This window comes from Pipra filicauda, unplaced genomic scaffold, assembly GCF_003945595.2.
Source record: "Pipra filicauda isolate LSUMZ 115617 unplaced genomic scaffold, ASM394559v2 scaffold80_size11013439_pilon, whole genome shotgun sequence".
Lineage (NCBI taxonomy): Eukaryota > Metazoa > Chordata > Aves > Passeriformes > Pipridae > Pipra > Pipra filicauda.
This window is the reverse complement of record NW_024104987.1, coordinates 692,092-712,331: the sequence shown is the minus strand read 5'-3', so window position 1 is coordinate 712,331 and position 20,240 is coordinate 692,092. Positions and strand designations below refer to the sequence as shown.

Genomic DNA, 20,240 nt, shown 5'->3' with positions numbered 1-20,240 from the left:
GCGCACGGTGCGAAGGGCGCCGGTGCCTCCCGGGAATACCTCGCCCGGCGCAGCGCCCCCGGCTGCCTCCCTCCGCAAAGCCCCCCAGTCTCTGTGCCCCCGACGGGGGTCACTCGTCCCCCCGCTCCCCCTGCCCACTCGAAGTCCCGCTCGGCGGAGCACCGGGGCCGCCCCGTCCTGCCGGCTTTCCCGGCCCGCGGTCCCGCCGGACCCTCTGCCGCGAGTGGGACGGACACGGTCGGCCTCCTCCGTGACCCGCGTTGCGGAGACAGAGGACCGGCCGTCCCGCCGCACTTCTGGAGCGCCGCGGGCTCCCGCGTGCCGTCGGTGCCCACGGAACACCAGCGGCGGGATGGGGGGCCGGGAGCCCCGGGGCGGGAAGGGGCAGCGAGGCGACAGCGGGGGCCGGGCGGGCCGGAGGGCGCGCGCCGGGGCGGTGCCGCCGGGGTCCCTCGGTGTGACGGGGGTCCCACTCTGTCCCCGCGGGGTCCCGGCGGGGGGGGGGGCGCGGGGCCGTTCCGCCCGCGAGGGCCGTTGCTGCGATACCGACGGGCCAATCAGCGCCCACCAGCTCACCCGGGCCCGCGCGCCGCTGCCTTATATGGTGCGCGCCGTCCGCGGGGCGCCGCGCGCATCGCCATATAAGGGCATGAACCTAAATACAGCGCCTACCTTGGGCGGGGCGGGGCCGGGGGCGGGGCCGCGGGGAGGGCGGGGCCGGGCCGCGCCCCCCGCCCCACAGGGCCCGGGCCTGCCACCGCCGACCCCCCCCAGCGGCCGGGGGAACCCACCCTAACCACCGCCGGTCGTTAGGTGGAATGCAAATGAGCAGCGCTTCACCTCTAATTGCTTTTGTTAAAAGCGGAGCCGCGGGAAGGGCGGTGACGGGAGGGGATGGGTAGGGACGGAGACGAGACTGAGCCGGGCAGGATGTAGGATAGGGGTAGCGGCAGCCCCGGGCGGCTGCGGTCGCACCCCGTCTCATCTGTCACATCCACGTCAGATTTCCCCGGCGCGGCCGCCGCCATCGGTGTCGCCGGGCCGCGCGCCGCGCTCCGTCCCACTCCGGCCCCTGCCCACTCGTGACGCTCCCGTGGCCTCTGCAGGGAGCAGGTCCGTCCTTCTGCCGTCCTTGCGGGCCGAGCAGCGCGGCCCCGGCGCGGGCAGCAGCCGGTGGGACGGAGCCGCTCCGGCTAGACGGGGTGCAGGAATACCCCCGGAACGTTCCCGTTTCCTCGCCCTACGCCGCACTCGGGCCGGTTCCTCCCTCTCCCCCTCCGCAAACAGCTCGTGTTTATGTTCCTACAAATAATGAGCAAATTCAGAATCCCCAGGAACAAAAGATCTTTTGTGCAGAGCGCTCGGAGCCTGGAGCGGGTGATAAACGGCGCCCCCGGTCCCGGGAGCGGCGCTTTTCTCGCCCGGGGCGTTCGGGGTGACCCGCGAAGCTGCAGCGGGGCGACCCCGGCGCCGGGGGTGACGAGGGGCTCCCGGTGCGTGTCGGCACGCCTGGAAAACGGGGAGCCGGCGCTTTGCCGTCGGGGCGCCCCGTGGACGCTCCCTATGTGGGGACTCCGCCGGTCAGCCTCGCCGGAGCAGGGGGCTCGGGGCACGGCGGCCCCACGGGCGCAGAGATCTGCAGGACACGCGTGAACCGCTGCCACGAGGAAGACCGATGCGGGAGACTACCCGAGCGTTCGTGGGTCTGTGCTTCGGGAGAGAACGGCGGCTTCTCTCCCCCGTCGGGACCGCAGAGGGGACCCCTCCCCGCTTTGCCGCGGGTCACAGCTCCCGGGGCTCCTGCGGGCGCTCCTGAAACCCTCGGTGCGGGGGGGTTCCTGCCCCGATGAACCTTCGATGCGGGCGGGCTGCCCGGGGCGGAGGGGGCGGCAGTGCCCCCCGGGGGTAGCGGGAGCGCCGCCGGTTGCGCGGCGGCCGCAGCCGCCATTTCCAGGAGGACGGTGCCACCTATGGAAAGCACCTGGAATTCACCGGGCCGGCGGGAACGCGTCGGGAAGGTCAGCGTTTCCGTGCGGCACCGTCGGGACGAGCCGCTCTCCGGGCTGGCCCGGGGAGTGTCGGAGGGGCCGCCGCTGTCCCTCAGTACCGCCTGCGCCGGGGAAGATGCTCGGCTCGGTCCCGGGGCGGCGGCGGGGCCCGATTGGGGACCAGCCGCGGCGCTGGGCTGCACCTCCTCGGAGCGGTCGCTTCGCCGGCTAGCCGAGGCCCCGGTAACCGGGGAATAACGACCGGCGGAACGGAGACAGGCTGTTCTGCTCAGGTGCTCGGCAGAGTCCCCGGGACCGGCATCCTCTCGCTCTCCTGAGTCCGACCACACGGAGGTCCCTCTACGGCCCCGCCAGCCCCCTCCGGTCTCCGGGGAAGGGGCGGCAGCCGTGCCAGGGGTCGGTCCATCGGGGCACGCTGCCTCCCGTCTCTACTTCGCCTCCGGAGCCGCCGGGGAAGTCCTGCCCGGTCACGAATTCGATGCCAAACACCTTGACATGAAAACTTACTCACACGGAAATTCCGGGGCTGGTGCAGCCCCGCGCGGACGCCGCTGCACGGGAACCCCCGAGATCTCCCCTCTCCGCACCGGGTACCTCCGCGCTTCCCGGCAGCATCCCCAGCGGCACCTTGGGGTGCTGGTGCCGCAGCTCGGAGCCAGTCTCTGCCTCCCCGATTATCCTCGAGATGCTCGGAAACGAAAAGGCAACATCCCAGGGGTCGGGCTGCGTCCCCAGTCCCGGAAAAGGCCGTGGGCCGGGGGGGGGCCGGCGATGCCGCGGTGTCCTCGGTCCGCGCCCACCCATCGAGACAGCCTGGTACCGGCCCGGGGGCCGTGAATTTGCCCGAAACTCCTCTCGGCTCCATTCATCCACCAGTGGAGGGGATCGTTTTCCCGCATGGCTCGGGGACGGAACTGAACCGGGAAACACCCAGAGCCGAACCGGTCGGCGGAGCTGACCGGGAACCCGAGGCCGGCCGCCCCGAGTGTGCGGGGGGGTATCCACGCATTCAGGGAGCTCGCGTGGAATGGGGCTCCGGGGCGCGCTATACGCTGCCCGTCGGTACCCGGGCTGCAGGATGCCTTTCCCGGGTCCCGAGGGCCACCCCGGTTGCGGGGTCGGTTCGGGGACGGGCGGGCCCTGGGGCTCTACCAGCGGGCGATTTGCTCTGCCCCCGTCCCCCCCGGTGGTCCCACTGTGGGGGCCGTGCTGGAGTCGCCCAGGAGAAGAGTTCTCGACACAGTGGAGCGAGACCGTGGCATAAACGGATATACAAGGAGCACCGGCATCCTCGACCACCCGGGGAACCGGGTCGGGATCTGGGCTGGATCCTGCCGTCCCTCCACGAGTGGCCGTGGGACGGAGTAGCTTCTGAAGCATGGTCACTGCAGTGCACGGGAGGCGCGGGGGAATGCCCGGCTGCAGTGCGGGAATCGATGGTGCCGGTGTTGGGTTGGAGCCAGGTCCGCCTCGCCGCTCCAGGCTCAGCTGTGCTCGGACACGCGTGCTCGCTCCACCGCCCCACGCGCGACACCGGGAGGGGCTGCAACCCCCCGGTTTCGTTGCAAGACTCGTGGCCGTGGAAAACCCCGCACAGCGAGAAACGAGGGGGGAGCCGGGAACTCTGCGCCGCGGCGGCCCGCTGAGCCCCGAGAAATTCATCTCACGAGTGCGTGTTGGGGGAGCGGAGACCCGGCAGCCGAGAGGTGGATTTGGGGTCAAACGGGCAGAAACGGGGTTTGCCGCGCCGGCACACGTCCTCACCTGGCCGAAGCTGTCCCCGAGTCGGCACCGAGCCCGGGACTCAGAGACCGGGCCGCTGTCTGCGTGGGCGGTGGAGACGCGGGGACGAGCGGCCCCCCTCGGCCAAGAGCCCGTGGGGCGCCCAGGCAGCCCCTGCCGCTGACCTCGGGAGCCTGGAGGGCGGCCCGTGCCCCGGCTCCGCTGCTGCTTCCGTTGGCCCGGCCTGGCAGGGGGGCCCCCGCAGCGCCGCCGGCCCCGGGCGAGGGGGTCCCCGGACTCCCTCCGGCAGCGAGAGGAATTGCCCGGCGGAGCCGGGAACAGTCCCGCCCGCCGCTGCCTCATGCCACGGCTCCGGGACAGCTCCGTCCCGCTTCTTCTTCCGAACCAAGACCCCCACGAGCGGCCGCAGCCCCGGACCCGGCTCACCCACGCGCGGGGGCTCCGGTCGATTCCCACGCGGCGGCGGCCGCTCCGCGCTGCTTTCCCTGTGCCGTTCTCGTTTACGTCTCGCCTTGTCCCTGCCCCCCCCGCACCGCAGCCGGGGGTGCAGCCCCGGCTCCGCGCGGGTCCCGCGTGGGTTACAGCGGGAGGATGAAGCTATTCCTGCGCTGACGCCCGCACGTGAGGCAGCCGGAACCGCGGCCTCTCGGCTCTGCACACCCACGCGTGGCCGTGGGGCTCCGCGTAGCTCGGCGAAGGGGCAGAGGTGGCTGCTCAGTCGGGAGATCCGCAGACCATCGGGGCTCCCGTGCGGCGTCGGTGCGGGGAGACTCGGCCCGGGTCTGCGGTTCCCACCTGCGCCGGGACACCGACAGCCACGGTGCTGGACGAACACCAGCTTCCGCGGGTTGCAGCAGCTCCACGGCCACGGGGGTGGGCGCCGCTGCGCCGCCGCGGACGCTGCCCCGGGAGCCCCGAGCAGTGGACGAGACGGCGGCGCCGGCACCGGTCGGGCCGGGGGGTCACGATCCGCTTCCGTCCCCTCGCTGGGCCTTGCGCCCGGTACCGCCGGGTCTCTCCTCTGAGCGGCAGCTTCTCGGGAGCGGGATCCGGTCCGCCGCATCCATGCCGATTCATGAGTCGCCCCGCGACCAGCCTTAATTAACACAGATTAATTCGACATTAACGAAAAACTTCTCGGGACGCAGATCGCCGTGGTCCGGGAGGGCGCGGGGGTTACTCTCCACCCCGGCCCGGCCAAGCCACGCAAAACCCGCGTAGCGGGGAGGCTCCCGTGGCGCGGGGTTGCAAGCGTGGTGTGGGAGTCCACGAGAGCCGTGGAATGGGAATCTCCCGCCTCCTCCAGCGAGCGCAGTTTCACGTCGGCCGGGGGCGGTGGCAGGAGGGATCTGCCCGCCGAGACCGACCCACTACCTCCCGAGTCTCGCGTAGGACTGTGGGGGTCTAGTTGTCAGTGCTCCCCGCGGGGTCCCAGAGCCCCACTCGTGTCCGCCGTTGGAGGTCCCTGCCCGCCTGGGTGACGCGACGGCAGGGAGGATGCCCTCGAGAAACAACTCTTCTCCAGGTTCCCGCTGCCGGTCCCGGCGGACCCCGTGTCCCGGGGCTCCCCGCCGTAGCCGTGGTCTCATTTACCGGAAGGCAGGCGCAGACCGGAGTCTCCCACGCGTGAGCGCGGCAGCCGCCGAGACTCGCTGTTCCTTGGCTACGAACTCCTTAGGGAAGGGGAAATGGAGGCAGGAAGGAGGGGCAGATCCATGAGAGGTCTTGTCACGAGTGGACGGGGCCGTAGGAGCCCACTCAGCACCGCGCCGTGGTGCTGCGGGTCCCACCCTCGGGGCAGCACCCACCCGCGGCGCTGTCCAGGGACACGAAAACCGCTTCACTCAGCGGGAATGGGTTGAAGGGCTGCCCGCCCCCCCCGGGCCCTCCCCCCGAACGGCGCAGGGGCCGGATTTTGACCCTTCCCGCTTGCGGGCGAAAACTGGCCCCGTGAGACCGCCGGTCCCGCAGAGGCTGCACCCATTTCCCGCGACTCGTCGTCCTGACACGCGTGTCTCGTTCTCCCGTGGCCGCCTCGGGGAGAAGGCGATGGGTCTCGGGCGGGATGCAGTGCGGCAGGACGAGAGGCAGAGCCGGTGAGGGGGACCCACGGGGGCCCGGTACGCCGGAGCGCCCTCCGCCCCAACACCGCTCCGTTTGTCTGACCACCGGCCGCCGCGCCGGGCCGCGGAAGCCCCCAGTCCGCCCCGTCCAGGTGCCGCGGAAGCCCCCGGCCCGTCTCCGGGGCTGCGGGGCCCACATTCCGCCCCGTCCCCGGGGCTGCGAGAATCCCCCCCCGCCCCGTCCCGCTGCCGCGGTCCCCCTTTGTGCTCCGCGTCCCTTCCCGCCCCCCCGGGGCCGCCCCCCCGAGCGGGGCGTGTCCCGGGGGCGTGTCCCGGGGGCGTGTCCCCCGCGGCGGCCCCTCCCCGCGGCCATCGGGACGCGCCGCACGTCGGCGGGCGGGGCGCGGCGGGGCCAATGCGGCGCGGGCGGAATATTCCACCCGGCTCCGGCGGCGGCGGGCGCGGGGGGGCCTCGGTGACGTCAGCGGGCGGAGTATTATGGTCTGGGCTGCGCCGGGGCCGCCCCTGCGCTGCGAGCGGCCGCGTAAACATGGAGCTCTCGGCCGTCGGGGAGCGCGTCTTCGCGGCCGAGGCCCTGCTCAAGCGCCGCATCCGCAAAGTAGGTGCCCCCCGCGCCCCCCCCGCGCCGCGCCCCCGGCCCCCCGCGCCCCGGCCCCGGCCCGCTGCGGGCGGCTCTGTCTCCCTCCGCCGCGGGGCGGGCTCCGCTCCGCCGCTCCCGCCCTCCGCGCCCCGCGCATGGGGGGGGTTTGTGTTAAATCCGCGCCCGGGGGGGTGTGCGTGTTGTGTTAAATCCGCGTTATTTTTCATTGTTGCATCCCCCTCCCCGCGCCCCCCCCTCCCGTGTTCCTCTCCATGCGTGGGGCGTTGCGGGGGGACCTTTGTTGCGGGGCGGTTTTATCGCGGTTTTCGCTCCGCGCATATTTATTTTCCTCGCTTCCCATCCGCAGGGCCGCATGGAATATCTGGTCAAATGGAAGGGCTGGTCGCAGAAGTAAGTCGCCCTTGGGGCCGGGGGGTCTGCAGCAGGGGCCGGGGGGATGCTGGCTGCACCCCCACTCCCCCTTTGTGCCAGAATGCAAACTGGGTCCCTCCTTTTATGCCCCTATTTTTTTATTTTATTTATTTTGTCCTTTGCTGGCTCTGCTCACGCTCTCCTCTCTCTCCATGCCCCCCCAGGTACAGCACTTGGGAACCCGAGGAAAACATCCTGGATGCCCGGCTGCTCGCAGCCTTCGAGGAGAGGTACAAGGCCTTTACGAGCTGTAGCAGTTGTGCTTGTAAATATGTTGCTGTCTTGTAGCTATGCTGAATTGAAGCTTTGGTTCTTTTAACACCTCTAGGGAGCGAGAAATGGAACTTTATGGGCCCAAAAAGCGAGGCCCCAAGCCCAAAACCTTCCTGCTAAAGGTAAGGGGAACGGAGCACACACGTGAGGGCTGCGTGCCACAGCGAGGGGCTCTTTCTGGCCCCTTTGGAGGATGCTCCCCTCAGAGGTGGCCTCTTGTAAGTTGTAATTATGCAGCCGGATGGCAGGATAATAAAGTCACCGGGTGATTTATCTTCTTTGCAGGCCCAGGCAAAAGCCAAAGCCAAAACCTATGAATTCCGCAGTGACTCTTCCAGGGGGATCCGGGTGCCGTATCCCGGCAGGTCCCCCCAGGAGCTGGGCTCCACGTCCCGGGCTAGGGAAGGACTGAGAAACATAGCCCTGGCCCCCCAGGGCAGTTCCAGCACCAGCACCCCCAAGGGAGACAGCATCCGGGACCGGGTGATCCGTGTGGAGGAGAAACCCGGGGAGACCCCCAAAAAGAGAGGCCCGAAGCCCAGGAAGGAGCTTTACAAGGACCTGGCGGAAACTCTGGATGCCTCCAAGAGGAAACTGGGGGACCCGGGGGACAAGGTGGGGGACTACCTGAAGGCCAGGAAGATGGAGGAGGCGGCGACGGGGGCGGCCAAGTTTGGCTCGGGACACAGCGTGATCCAGCTGGCCCGGCGGCAGGAGCCCGACCTGCCCGGCGCCCTGCCCGGCCCCAACCGCGCCGAGGCGGGCGCCGAGACCTTCCCCCCGCGCCTGGCCAAGCACCGCGCGGACTTTCTGGACCCCAAGGGGCAGGGGGGGCTGGACCCCGGCGGGCCCAAGCTCCTGCACGGCGCGGTGAGCCCGGGCAGCGTGGGCAGCCTGTACCGCGACGGCGTGGGGGGCCCGGCGGGGCGGCCCTCCCTCATCGCCAGGATCCCCGTCTCCAGGATCCTGGGGGACCCCGAGGAGGAGTCCTGGAGCCCCTCTCTCAACAACCTGGAGAAGGTGGTGGTAACTGATGTGACCTCTAACTTTTTGACCGTCACCATCAAGGAGAGCAGCACGGACCAAGGATTCTTTAAGGAGAAGCGATGAGTTTGGTGGAGGTGGTGCTGGGGTTTTCTTCAGTCAGATCCAGACAAAAGCTTGGTTAGAGCTTGGTGGGCCTCTCTTCTTTTTTTTTTTTATTCTTTTTTTTCCTTTAAAATTTTTTTTCCTTTTTTTTTTTTCTTTTGTTTTTGGTCCTGGAGAGAATTTAGAAACTGTCCTAAATTCATTAACTCATTCTTTTGTTTTTGTTTGGGTTTTTTTTTTTTTCACGTCTTACATTTCGTTGGAAAGATTATCTCTAGAGTTATATTTTCTATTAGATGTAAATATGTTATTTAAGAAAAAATGCTTATATATATATCTATATATATATTTCAACTCTGAGTTGTTTTATTTAAATGGAGACAACAGTGACTGCTCAGTTGCTCCTAGAAAGGACAATAAAACTGAGAACTAACGAGTTCACGCATCTGCCGCAGGAGCCGGTGTACATAACGGTGTTCATAGCTAAGTATGTGCTGGGTTTTTTTAACTATTATTTTTCATATGATGCTATGGATGGTGGAGGGGGACGTGTTGCTCCCTCGGAGGGCGAAGTGCCCGGATTTCTTGATTGTGATTTAAGGTGTTGCTTGTACAATCAAGTGTGCTGTGTCCAGAACTGTTGCCCTTGACAGTTGACGTGAGCACTTGAATTCACAGTGTTGTTGGGGATGGGGCGTTTCCAGTCTAACAAAAAAAGTAATGTCGCTACAAAGTCGGGGCGGGGAAAAGCAGAAATCCATAAAAAGGCTAAAAGTATTGGAGTATTAACTTGAATTCCCTTTTCTTGCAGAGGAGAGGAGGTCTGTGTGTGTAAGGTTCCTGAGGGGTGATACTGAAATGCACTTTAATAGAGTTGTCGTAGCAGCTGTGGGAGATGGGACTGAGCTGAGAATCTGTTTTCATTTTGTCTGGTCGCTTGATTCTGTTCCCCCACCCACTAAAAACAAAAAAACCCCAACAAAACCCCCCTCTGTTTACATTCCTGAAATGCCAGAGAGGTTGGGGAGGGAGCATCTCACTGCCCATATTTAGTTACTTTATTCTGCTATAGAAAGTGGATTATTATTATTTTTATTCTCAATCACAGTTTACTTCAGACTGTTGGAAGACTCCTGATAAAGTGTTTTGTAATACCCACATCCCTGACAAATCCCAGAGCCACCTTTATGCAGTCAGAGACAATAAATATTTCCCTTTCCTTATGCTGGTTAAACAGTAGCCAAGAGGCAAAATATTCCCGTGTGGAGCAGCCCCGCCGGCTTGGATGGATTTTTTGCCGGATTTGCCTGTGGGATTCCTCCCAGAACTGGGATTCTTCCCCGGCTGGGGCAGGGAGGGTCTCATGGCCCTGGAGGAGGTGCAGCAGTTTCCCTGCTGGTGGGGGTTGCTCCCCCAGCTCAGCCACAGCGTGGCACAGAGGGGAGAGTGGGACCCTGCCCGGGTTGTGGTTTGGCTGAGATGGAGCAGGTGGCCCTGTCCCAACACCTTGCTCTGGGCATCAGTCAGATGGGAAGCGCAAACCTGGCAGTGCCTGAGGGCTGAACTGGGCCAGGTTCCCCTTGTCCCTGGGCTCCTGAAGGCTCCTGACTCAGGGGGCTCACAGGGAGTGACCACCAGGGAGCCTGAGAGTGGGGAAGGGGCTGGGCAAGGGGCACCCCTTCACTGTGGGGCCCATCGGCAGCTCCACCTTGTCCAGTCCCCTTCCCCATCCTTTCGGAACCCATGAGCTGCCTGGTAGGAGGATGCTGGATTGGCTGTGCAAAGGGAGCCATGGTGTCTGAGAATTCAGTTTGCTTTTCCTTTTTATTTTTTTTTTTTTTTGGAGGCATATTTTTGTAAAATTGAGATTTTTAACTTGGTTTGTACGAGGAAGCGAGGTGCTGGTCCCGGTGCCAGCGCCGACATGGGACACGGGTGGTGTTGGAGGAGGATGAGGGGGTTGAGCTGTCTGTCCTCCCGCTGCCCCCAAAGCCGGAGGATCCTTCCCTTTGCAAAGAGCCTGGAGCCGCTCCTGCCCTGTCGGGGCTTCGCTCCAGCCCCGTGTCCGTGTGTGTCCCGACACACCTGGAGCAAACCGTACCTGTGGGTGTATATGTGTGTCTGTACATAGCGACGTGTATCCTGCGTGTGTGTGTGTGCGGGTGTGCGCGTGGGAATTATTTAAATCTAAGACTTGTACAAAAACGATTTGGCTAAATCTCAGTCTCAGAAGTGAAGCTTAACTACGTGTCTTCTGCCAGCCGTGAATGTCCATTTGAGACCTGCTTTTTATGTCAGTTTAAATATATACTTTGTAAATAGAAACGTGTCTGGCTTCCCTTTGTGGTCCCGGGGCGAGGGGGGTCTGTGTGGCCGGGGGGTGCCCGGGAACACCGTGTGGTGTGTGCTGGGGCGCCGACGGGACGGGTGGCCCTGTATCCTCCCTCCATACAAGGAATCGTGGTTGTAAGGGCCTGGGGCCGGGACCCGAAGGGACGGGGGGAGTCGGGGGCGCCCCCGGACGCAAGTGACACCGGGCCGGGCGTCCCCCCGGAGGTCCTGCGCTGCCCGGACGGGGTGGTGGCGGGAGCCGTGAGTGATTCCCGTCCGAGGAACGGCGCCGGGGCCGCCGCTTCGGTACCGGGCCGGGCCCCGGCGCTGCCCGGTGCCGCGGCGCTCTGCCCTTCCGACGGGGCGGGCGGGGGTACGGGTCGGGGTGCGGCGGCCCCTGCCCGGCGAGCTCGGCCTTTGTGTGCAAACCCGCCCCGGCCGCGGAGGCGAGGGGGAGCGCGGGGCGGGGGGTTTGGTGGGTTTTTTAAGCCGTGTCCTCATTAACCTCCTTTTTCTGCTCGGGCGGGTGGGGCGCGGACCCCGCGCCGCGGGAGCTGCCAGCGCCGCGGAGGAGCGGGAGGAAGGGCCGCACAATGGCGCCTTTCTCCCCCGGCCCGGCGGGGGGGCCCGTTCACACGGACCGCGGGGCCCCGCGGGGTGGGCGTGGGGGCGGGGGCTGGGACGGGGCGGGGGGCGTTCGGCTGCCGGGGCTCGGCTCCCGCCCGACGGCAATCCCGACGGCGGAGCCCCGGGGCCGCCGCCCGCGCCCTTCCGCGGCCGCGCAGCGCCCTCCGTGGGCCAGGCCGGCCCGGCGCGTCCCGCCAACCCCGGCGGGTCCCGGTCCCGGTGGAACGGTCAGAAGCACCTGACCGTGAGCTGCCCGCCGGTGCAGACGCAGCTCCAGCCGGGGAGCCTGCGGCCAGGAGGGGCCGCGTCCTGCCCGGACCCCCGGAGGGAAGTAAGGGGCGTTCCCCCGCTCCGGTTCCCCGGCTCCTGTACCCCCCCGCCTCGCACATCCCCATCCCGGCCCGGCGGCAGCCCCGGCCGGGCACACGGTGCCCCGGGGACGGGGTGGCCTCAGGCGATGCCCGGGGAGGGGGGCGGGGGCGCTCCCAGAGCAGTGACCACACGAGGCTGAAAAGTTTAAAAAAATATTTATTGATATGCTAAAAAAGAACAGTGGAAAAGTTACACGAAAGTCCCCACCCGACGTAACCATCTCCTAGTGTTTTCCTGCAAATAAATTAAAAGCAGCCTAGAGCTGGGGGCTACACTAGCGTTAGCGTCCAGGAACACTGGAAAACAGCACAGGGAACGCAAGCGAGGGGCCAGGAGGGGCCGGGAGGCTGGGGGGGAGCAGGACCAGCACCCGGCCCTGCTCCCACAGCCCTCATGCTTTCCCAGGGCAATAACATCTCCGACTTTTGTTCTTGGAAAATAAAAGCAAACAAACAGCTGCAGTTTAAAGCAATTATAAGTGTCATACAGGACCGATTTGGCTCTCTCTTTAACTAAAACGTACAAATCAGAGCAGTGACTGGCACAAGTTACAAGAACAATTGTTTGTTTTCACCCATTCCTCAATTTCTGCCAGTAAACCCCTTCTCCTGGCTCTGGAGCCCTTCACACTCAGGCACACACCAGCGCAGAAACTCAACACAAACCAAACCCCTAAACTATCTCCATCTCTCCATGAACTCCAGGTATTTTTTTGGTACAAAATATATATATAAAAATAGAATCAGTTTCTCAGGAAGATGGCTGAATCAGCCACCTCTTCCAGTCCAATGGAAAACAACAAGGATGCTTAACCAGATTACGCCTGGAGAAAATATCCATTCAGTATACAAATACTGCAGGACTTTCCACATCGGAAACCCCTTAGAAAATGACAAGTGACAAACCTGCAATTGCCTGTCTGATACCTGGCTGAACACACCAACCCATAGCAGCAAACTCAAAAAAAAGGGGGGGGAAAAAAAAAGTACACCTTGAATCCTAATGGACCCTGGTGCAAACCAGGGTCTGCACCAGCTTCCAACCCCTGTCCACAAAAGATTCCAATAAATCACTCACATGATGTGCCTTTGGGAGGCAAACTCCAATGGGAACCGTGTGCTCAGACACCCCAGCACTGCTGGGAGAACCTGGAACACCAGCTCAGGAAGGGGTTAGGGAAGAAACATGCGGGGAGTTGAAGGTCAGAAAAAATCCTGGATTATCATTTTCACCATCCTTAGACCTTTGGAATCAAACCAGCTGGTCAGCAAAAGGCACAATAGCAAGTGATCACAGCAGAGTCCCACGCTGCTGGAAGGGGACCTACCTGGGAAGGGTGGGTGATGGAGGGTTGCTGTCAGGATACCCCTGGGCAGAAGCTCAGGCCCAGTGACTTTTTGTCCAGTCAGGAGGCAGGAGCAAGCCCCCCCACATGGAGAAACACGTGGGAGCTTTGATGAGGGCTCTGGAGGGAGCAGCAAGCTCAGAGCTGGCGTGCAGCCAGCACAGCACCCGCTCTCACAGCTCATCTCCTGCCCTCTCATAGCTGCTTGGGGCCTCCTCAGATGTCTTCTCCCCCTTGGGGAAACCAATCTCCACATCCTATTGCTGCAGGCAAGAGCATCCCTGCTGGGCCGGCTTCCCCTCTGCGGGCACCCCTCAGCAGGGCTCTGTGTGACAGCCCCGTGTCTCACTGGGGACCAGGACACCTCTCCCCACGGGTGTCACAGTGGCCCTGGGACCCTGCAGCCACCCCGCTTTGCATAGGCACAAACCTGTCGTGGGACCGGTGTCGCAGACAAGGCTGAGATAAGGACGGTCCAAAAGGCACATCATTGATCAGTTTGGATTTGCAAAGGCCAAGTAGCAAACATTTGGTGTGTGGGGCAGAGTGTCACCCCTGCACTCCCAGATTCCTTGATTCTACTCCCAGAACACTCCTATCCCCAGCACAAGAGCCCAGTACAGACCATGCCTAGGACACTGGTTTCTGTTGACACAGGACAAAGTTCTTTGGAGGTCGTTTGGCAAAGTAAAAGACTAGAAGGTAAACCAGGACAGACTGTGACATTTTGGCATCGTGGAGCTTGACAGAAACTGTCCTTGGGAACCTCTTCCATGGCCAATGTTCCCTTCTCTCCCCTCAGCCCCTTCCCTCACAGAACAACACACAGTGTGGTGCTGGGGGCCGTGTGTCCCCTGCCCCAGGCTGTCCAGGGGACATTCCAGGCTGTGCTGAGGCAGAGCTGGGGCTGCCTGAGAAACCTGTACAGGTTCTGCAGTGAGGCACCATCCGCCTCCACCCACCCCACATCACACCATGCTCAGCTACACAACACAAAACTCAAACCACAACCCACAGGACAGCTGGGGATTAAATCTGAAAGCGGAGGGAGAGCATTTCTGGAGCATTTCTGCCCAGGCAGAGCCTGCAGCCGCCGCTCAGGGAACAGCAATCCAGCCATCCCTGACCAGCAGGCAGCACGGGCAGGGTTTCCTTCACCTGAGAACGGCCCCGCTGCCAGGCAGTGGCAGCAGTTGTGATGGTGGGGGGGGTGCTGTGTCGGGGGTGGGGGTCAGAAGTGCCTGTACCCCCAGTTTGGTCCATGTATCACTCCTGTGTGAGGACACTGTGAGTGGCCCTGCCTGTGGCAAAGAGAGATGCCTGTCCTGGTGCCAGGTCAGTCTCCTGGTGACCCCCTGGTGGGGCATCCCTTTGGGGGGACCTCCAAACCACGCAGGACAGCGAGCAGCCACCAGCTGTTCATCACCTCCAAGAAAAGAACTCAGCACCAACAGAACTAAAATGACCTCGAATGCTACTAAACTCTGCCTGAACCGCTGCTAATTTTTGCTTGTAGAAATCTGCAGTAGGGAAAATACTGCAGTGAAAAAGCCATTATTGGGTGCAATTCCAAGCCAAAAGGAACATCCCAGCTGCTGGGACAGTAGAGGGAAGGCGAGCAGCTGCTGAGGGCTCCAGATCCTCAGAGAACAACGGTCAAGGTACCCCCTGGCCCTGATCCTTCTCCCTGTCCTCTCCTTCCCCTTCCCACTGCTCCACCCCACCTGTGCAGGTGTCCTTGTCCAGCTTCCGAGCCTTCCATCTGAACAAAAACATGGATGATCAGTGTGAATCTAACCCAGGGAGCAGCCAAGGCAGGTCCAGCTGGGCTATGGTGGGGAAGGCTCACCTGTCCCAAATTACAGCATCAACCTCGCAGATGCCCAGCAGCCCCAGCACTGACCTACCTGCTGCTGGAAGGGTTTGCATGTTCTGCAAGACTTTAAAAATATTCCCCAGCTCGGGGCCTATGAGTGCCTGGAAACTGCTGAGCAGGAGACAGAGACAATGGTGATGCTGGGATGAGGCAGAGCAGTGGCACAGAGGCTCCCTGGGCTACTCAGAAATTCACTTTCCTCTGGAAGTCAAGTCACTGCAGGGAAACCAGTGGATCTCTCTGGCTCCCAAGGCAGGATCCTCCCTGGGCAGAAAGGAGGCACCCTCCAAAAAAGCACCTCTGCTGCCCATCCCATTAGTGGCATCCAGGACTCAACCTATCCTAGACTGGGTTTATTTCCCTCTCTCATAAAAAAAAAAAATAAAAAAAAAAATTCCTTAATAAAAAATGTAAACAATAGTTCCCTACCAGCTGGAAACCCCAACGAAAACGTCGTGGGTTTCCCATCATTGGAAATGACCTCGCCCAGGGGGGTGGCTGGGCTGAGTGTACCCTGAAAAACCCCCAAATGCAGCCACCCCCCCACAGCCCCAAGGGCTGGGAGCAGCAGCTGCCTCATTTGGATTGACTTGTGTCTCCCCACAGCTCACAGATAGATCCATGGGGAGCCCAGAGAACAGAAGAGGATCTCCTAGTCCTCTCCCAGGTGGAAGCCTGGCCCATGGCAGCTCCACACCTCCCCGTGGTCAGTGAGCTGCGGACCTTGGCATCTGCTGTTTCAAGCTGTAAAGCAAAGAGACCTGTGTGCAGTGAAGCCTGGCTCGAAACTTGCCAGCCTGACACCCCCAGCAGCACCAGTGTCCTGGCTCCTGGAGAATGGCATTGGCTACCCCCACACAGGGCACGGCTTCAGAAAAGGATGGAGAGGAGCCGGGGGGATCCACGACTCGCTGGCAGTTTGGAGCAGGTTTCACCACGTCTTTCTCAAGCCTCTCCAGCTACGAGTCCCAGCAGGTCTCACGAGGTCTCCACATTCACTTGAAGAAAGAAAACCTGATGGAAGAGCTGGGCAAAGCCGAGGGTGAGGCTGAAGGACCCTCTCCCTTCTCTCACACTCCTGGGCTCAGTACTGCCGCAGGTTGAAAAACCCGACGCTGGTGGGGGACTCCTTGACCGTCACTGTGATCAGGTTAGCGGTGACATCGGTGACAAAGACGTGCTCGATCAGGCTGCGCGTGGGTTTCCAGTCCTGGCTGGTCTGGATGGAGACAGACATGTTCTGACCCACACCCGGGAAGGAAGCCGAGTCCCGGTCTGAATCCGAGCTGGTGTCCTCGCCCGTGCTCACTTCGGACAGGGCAGAGGGCTTGCGGCTCTCCGCGTGTCCCTCCTGTGTGCCGGCTGAGCCACCTTTGGCCAAGTCCCTGTCCCCTGCCCGGTGCGGCTGCTTCTTGCTCTTGCTGCCATCCCCCCCCGCCAGCGCACCGGCACTGGTGAGCCCGGTGCCCGCCGCCCCGCCCTTGGCACCGCCGGCACCCCCGCTGGCCGTGCCGCCGCCGGAGCCCTTGGCCAGGGCTCCGCAGAGGTGCCGGGGGAGGCTGCTCCCGCCGGCCACGCTCGGCCCATTCTTGACGCTCTGCAGGTTCAGAGCCTGGAGGTTCAGCTCCTGGCTGGAGGCTGCCTGGACGCTGGCCCCAGATGAGCTCGCTGGCGTCTTGCTGCCGTTGGGCAGCATTTGGCCTCCCGCAGCAAACCCTGATTTCTGGTCTCCTCCAGCACCACTGCCGGGAGCCTTTGCAGTCTTGGGCCCCTGCATGCTGAGCCCCAGCTCCCCAGAGCCTTTCTGGCTCCTCATTTTCAAGTCCAGCCCTAAGCTGCTCTTACTGGCCGCCTGTGCCTTCAGTGCCAGCCTGCCCAGAGCTGAGCTCTCAGATGCAGTCTGGCTTTGGGACATCCTGTTCATGTAGTGCACGATGGAGCTCTGCCAGCTGATGGCCTGGCTGGGGCTCGTCGAGCCGCTCTTCATCATGTTGGGCAGGTTTTCTGCTGATGACCCTCCTGAGCTGAGCCCAGCCAAGGCACCTGGTGGGTCCTTCAGCACGGCCATGCCCGAGCCCTGTGTGCTGTGCTGAGGCTGCAGCTTCCCCACCAGCTTGGCACTGCCCCCCACCTCCTTCCGGGATGTTTTCAGCACCTTTGTCAGGTTCACAGTCCTTCGAGCTGCTTTCTGCTCCGGGGGAAGAGGTTTCCGCCCACGCTTCTTCCTGGAAGCGTCTTTCATGTCAGGCTTCGCCACCAGGATCTGAGCTTTCTTCTGTGGCACCGGGTGTGTCTCTCTGCTGCGGGGACCTCTCTTTGCTTCCAGGTCACTTTCATCCTCTTCATCAGAGGAGGAAGAAGAGGAGGATGTGGAGGAGGAGGAGCTACTTGACTTAGTTTTTGCAGGCATTTCTGGTTCCTGCAAAGCAACAGAGACAGGGAGTTAAGGGCAGTGGCCAAAGAGCCGTCATGGGCATTGCAAACCCTTCAGGGCAGCCTGGCCAGGGGCCTCAGACACCACAGGTTCTTTCTCCACACAGCTGATCTTTAGGGATCCGTTAGCTGATCTGATGAGTTAGGGAGCACAGAGCACAGAATTGGTCAGCAGTAGATACCAAGTTGGACCAGTGCCAGGGAATTCTTCCGTCTCCTTCTGTACCATCACCAGAGCAGTGATGGAGGAGTTCTTTTCACAGGCATTCTCACCAACCTGTCTATCACTGCCAGCAACAACGCCCTGACCCAGGGGCTGGGGGCACTGCTGAGCCCTCACTGCACTCAAGGCCAAGCCCCTCCTGGGCTTTGGGCAGACCCCCCTCCCGTGCCCTCCAAGGCCAGAGCCCCTACAGCACTGTCACAGCCATGGATTCCCACCACTGCCAGGACTCACCACGTGCTTCCTGGGCCTGCCCCGGGGCCGCTTGCCCCTCTTCCGATTCTGCACTTCTTTTTCATGTTCCCTGAAGAAAGGACAATGTTTGCAGGGAAGAAAAAAACATCTGGGGAAACTGAGGCAGTCAGGGACTGGAGAGCATCCCTGTCTGCATCAGTAACATTCCCACAGCTTCCAGCATCAGTGATGGACCACACAGCATTACATACCCCAAATCCGTGGCTTTTCCAATTTTTTTGTGGGATTTATTGTTTTTCTGGTACAAGGGGATCAGGCAAAGGGAAGGATCATCCCTGGCCCTACTAAACCTCGCCTTGGTTATAGCCCTGCAGAGCAGAGCTGAGCAGAGGAAAAGCAAATGCATTCCCTACAAACTCAGTGAGTTCCCTCCTTTGCTGGGCTCCTTCCATCTCTCCTGCACATCCTGGTCTGGCCGTGGTGGCCCAGGCTGAAGGCCAAAGGTGGCAAAGCCAAGGTGCTCATACAGCGATGTTTCAGGTCACTCTTTCCTTTTAAACAGGACTGTGTTAAACTGTAACAAATCTGGTTGATTAAGTCCTGAGTCCTGTCTGCACTCACCACCAGATCCTAATCTTGAAAAAATGGAATCCAGAAACCAGTTACAATTGAATCCTATAATAAACTTTTATGATTTTTATAATTATGGAGCCAAAATACTTGGCAGCTCTGTGTCTGCCATAGCCAGCTATTCTTTCTCCTCCGTGTGTGATTCCTGGGACACGAAGGCTGTGGAACAATCGCTGTTCCCAGCTTGGTTCTGGGCAGGAGCCACGGCCCTGACAGAGGACAGACACCATTTTGTTCAGCCATCCAGGTTGTTCACCCTGGAGAAGGCTCTAGGAAGACCTCAGAGCACCTCTGAGTACCTAAAGAGGCTCCAAGAGAGCTGGAGAGGGACTTTGGACAAGGGCCTGGAATGACAGGACAAGGGGGAATGGCCTCCCACGGCCAGAGGGCAGGTTAGATGGGATACTGGAAAGAAATCCTTCCCTGGGAGGGTGGGGAGGCCCTGGCATGGGTTGCCCAGAGAAGCTGTGGCTGCCCCATCCCTGGAAGTGTCCAAGACCAAGTTGGACAGGGCTTGGAGCAACCTGGGCTAGTGGAAGGTGTCTCTGCCCATGGCAGGGAGTGGAACGAGATGAGCTTTAAAGTTTCTCCCAGTCCAAATCATCCTTTGATTCTGTGATTTTCTCTGTTACTCCCTCACCCTCCCAGAGCTTCACCCTCCAGAAGTTTGTTTCAGCCTTCCAAGCCCAGGCACTGTCTCCCTTCGGGGGTCTGTGGCTGCTGGACGGGGAGCCCCAGGTCTGTGCCAAGTGCTGCTGCTGCACCCAGAGCACAGCTGGGCCACGAACCCTCGGCGTTTGTCCGGCCTGGGCAGAGCCATCCCAGGTGGACCTGGCCTGTGACTCCAGGGACCAACAAAAGGGCCCAGCCACAAAGGGCCCAGCCAGCTCAGGCTGTTGTTTCCACAACTTCCACCGCACGCGCAGCCAATTAGAAGTTAATTAACTTTATAGTTTACTTAGAAATATTTAGAGTTTGCTCACTTCTTTTGGAAAGCCAGGAGCAGCCGGGGGTCCAGGATGTTCTCTTCGGGCTCCCAGCTGTTGTGTCTGAAACAGAGGACACGGACTGTGCCAGAGCAGGGGGGCGACCCCCCCACGCCATCCCCGGTACCGGCCCAGCACCGGGGGGTTCATCCAAGGACAACCGGGCCCGGCCTGAACCGGGGCATCCCCGCACCGGGGACGGGCACAGCCGGGGGCGGGAGGGGGAGAGGGGCCGGGGGAGGGAGATCGGGAAGGGGGCAGCCACGCCGCCGCGGGGCGAGCCGAGCCCCGAGCATCCCGGGGGAGCTCCGGTTTCGGCAGGGCGGGCGAGGGGCGCGAGGCCGGGGGGTGCGGCGGCTCTGGGGAAGGCTGGCCCGGCCCGGGGGTGGGAGCGGAGCCCCACGCGGCAGCGGGGAGGGCCGGGCCCGGCCGCGCTTATTTGTAAACAAAAGGAGCGGCGCGACCCGAACAAAAGCGGCCGGGCGGGCGGCACCCGCGCCCCGCCCCGCACCCCGCTCTGCACCGCATGGTTCCGCGATCCGCCCCGCACCGCGCAGCCCCGCGCCCCGCACCGCCCCGCTCACTTGGAGGACCAGCCTCGCCACTTGACCAGGTACTCCAGCTTGCCCTGCGAAGAGAGACGGGGAGAGGCGCGTTACCGGCGGCGGGGGGTGCGGGGGTGCGGAGGGGGGCGGCGGGGACGGCGGGTCCCACCTTGCGGAGCCGCTTGCTGAGGATGCACTCGGCGGCGAAGACCTGCTCTCCCACGCTGCTCAGCTCCTCCATGGCCCCGGCCCCGCGCACACACACGCACACACACACGCACACACAAGGGGAGCCCCCGGGCGCGCCCCCGACGGCGGCCGCGCGCACTCTCACCCCCCCACATCCACGCGCGCCCCCCGGCACAATACGGCGGAGGGGCGGGGGGGTCCCCAAATTCCCGACCGGCCAATGGGGAGCGGGGGGCGGGGCGATCCGGCGTGGGGGGTGGGGGGAGGCATTGTCTGCG

At 62.7% G+C, this 20,240-nt stretch overlaps 2 protein-coding genes across 4 annotated transcripts; one reads left to right on the top strand and one right to left on the bottom strand.

Annotated features, from left to right (window-relative positions):
- The first annotated feature begins 1,767 nt into the window (after positions 1-1,767).
- Positions 1,768-8,450, top strand: CBX8 (chromobox 8). Of its 3 annotated transcripts, none has more exons than XM_039390250.1 (5): positions 1,768-2,018; positions 6,784-6,827; positions 7,013-7,078; positions 7,153-7,243; positions 7,407-8,450. In XM_039390250.1, the coding sequence occupies exons 1-5, from the start codon at positions 1,971-1,973 to the stop codon at positions 8,229-8,231; spliced, it is 1,074 nt and encodes a 357-aa protein (XP_039246184.1). In that variant the 5' UTR covers positions 1,768-1,970; the 3' UTR covers positions 8,232-8,450. The 3 variants fall into 3 exon arrangements, with proteins under 3 accessions (XP_039246184.1, XP_027581172.2, XP_027581173.2); XM_027725371.2 differs by lacking the exon at positions 1,768-2,018 and adding an exon at positions 6,215-6,434; XM_027725372.2 differs by lacking the exon at positions 1,768-2,018 and adding an exon at positions 6,216-6,434 and having other exon boundaries at positions 7,177-7,243.
- A 3,229-nt stretch (positions 8,451-11,679) lies between these two features.
- CBX2 (chromobox 2) lies at positions 11,680-20,014 on the bottom strand. Its single transcript, XM_027725380.2, has 5 exons — positions 19,943-20,014; positions 19,813-19,856; positions 19,226-19,291; positions 17,652-17,721; positions 11,680-17,180 (listed from the first exon to the last, which is right to left on the bottom strand). The coding sequence occupies exons 1-5, from the start codon at positions 20,012-20,014 to the stop codon at positions 15,846-15,848; spliced, it is 1,587 nt and encodes a 528-aa protein (XP_027581181.1). The 3' UTR covers positions 11,680-15,845.
- Between the last annotated feature and the right edge of the window lie 226 nt (positions 20,015-20,240).

Excerpts from the sequence above, each read along its gene's own strand:
- CBX8 (XM_027725371.2), top strand. The coding sequence starts at position 6,231 with ATGCGGCGCGGGCGGAATATTCCACCCGGCTCCGGCGGCGGCGGGCGC. Across the intron at positions 6,435-6,783 it reads TCAAGCGCCGCATCCGCAAA|GGCCGCATGGAATATCTGGT; the intron begins GTAGGTGCCCCC and ends TCCCATCCGCAG. Across the intron at positions 6,828-7,012 it reads TGGAAGGGCTGGTCGCAGAA|GTACAGCACTTGGGAACCCG; the intron begins GTAAGTCGCCCT and ends ATGCCCCCCCAG.
- CBX2 (XM_027725380.2), bottom strand. The coding sequence starts at position 20,014 with ATGGAGGAGCTGAGCAGCGTGGGAGAGCAGGTCTTCGCCGCCGAGTGC. Across the intron at positions 19,292-19,812 it reads TGGCGAGGCTGGTCCTCCAA|ACACAACAGCTGGGAGCCCG; the intron begins GTGAGCGGGGCG and ends CCTCTGTTTCAG. Across the intron at positions 17,722-19,225 it reads CTCCTGGCTTTCCAAAAGAA|GGAACATGAAAAAGAAGTGC; the intron begins GTGAGCAAACTC and ends TCCTTTCTTCAG.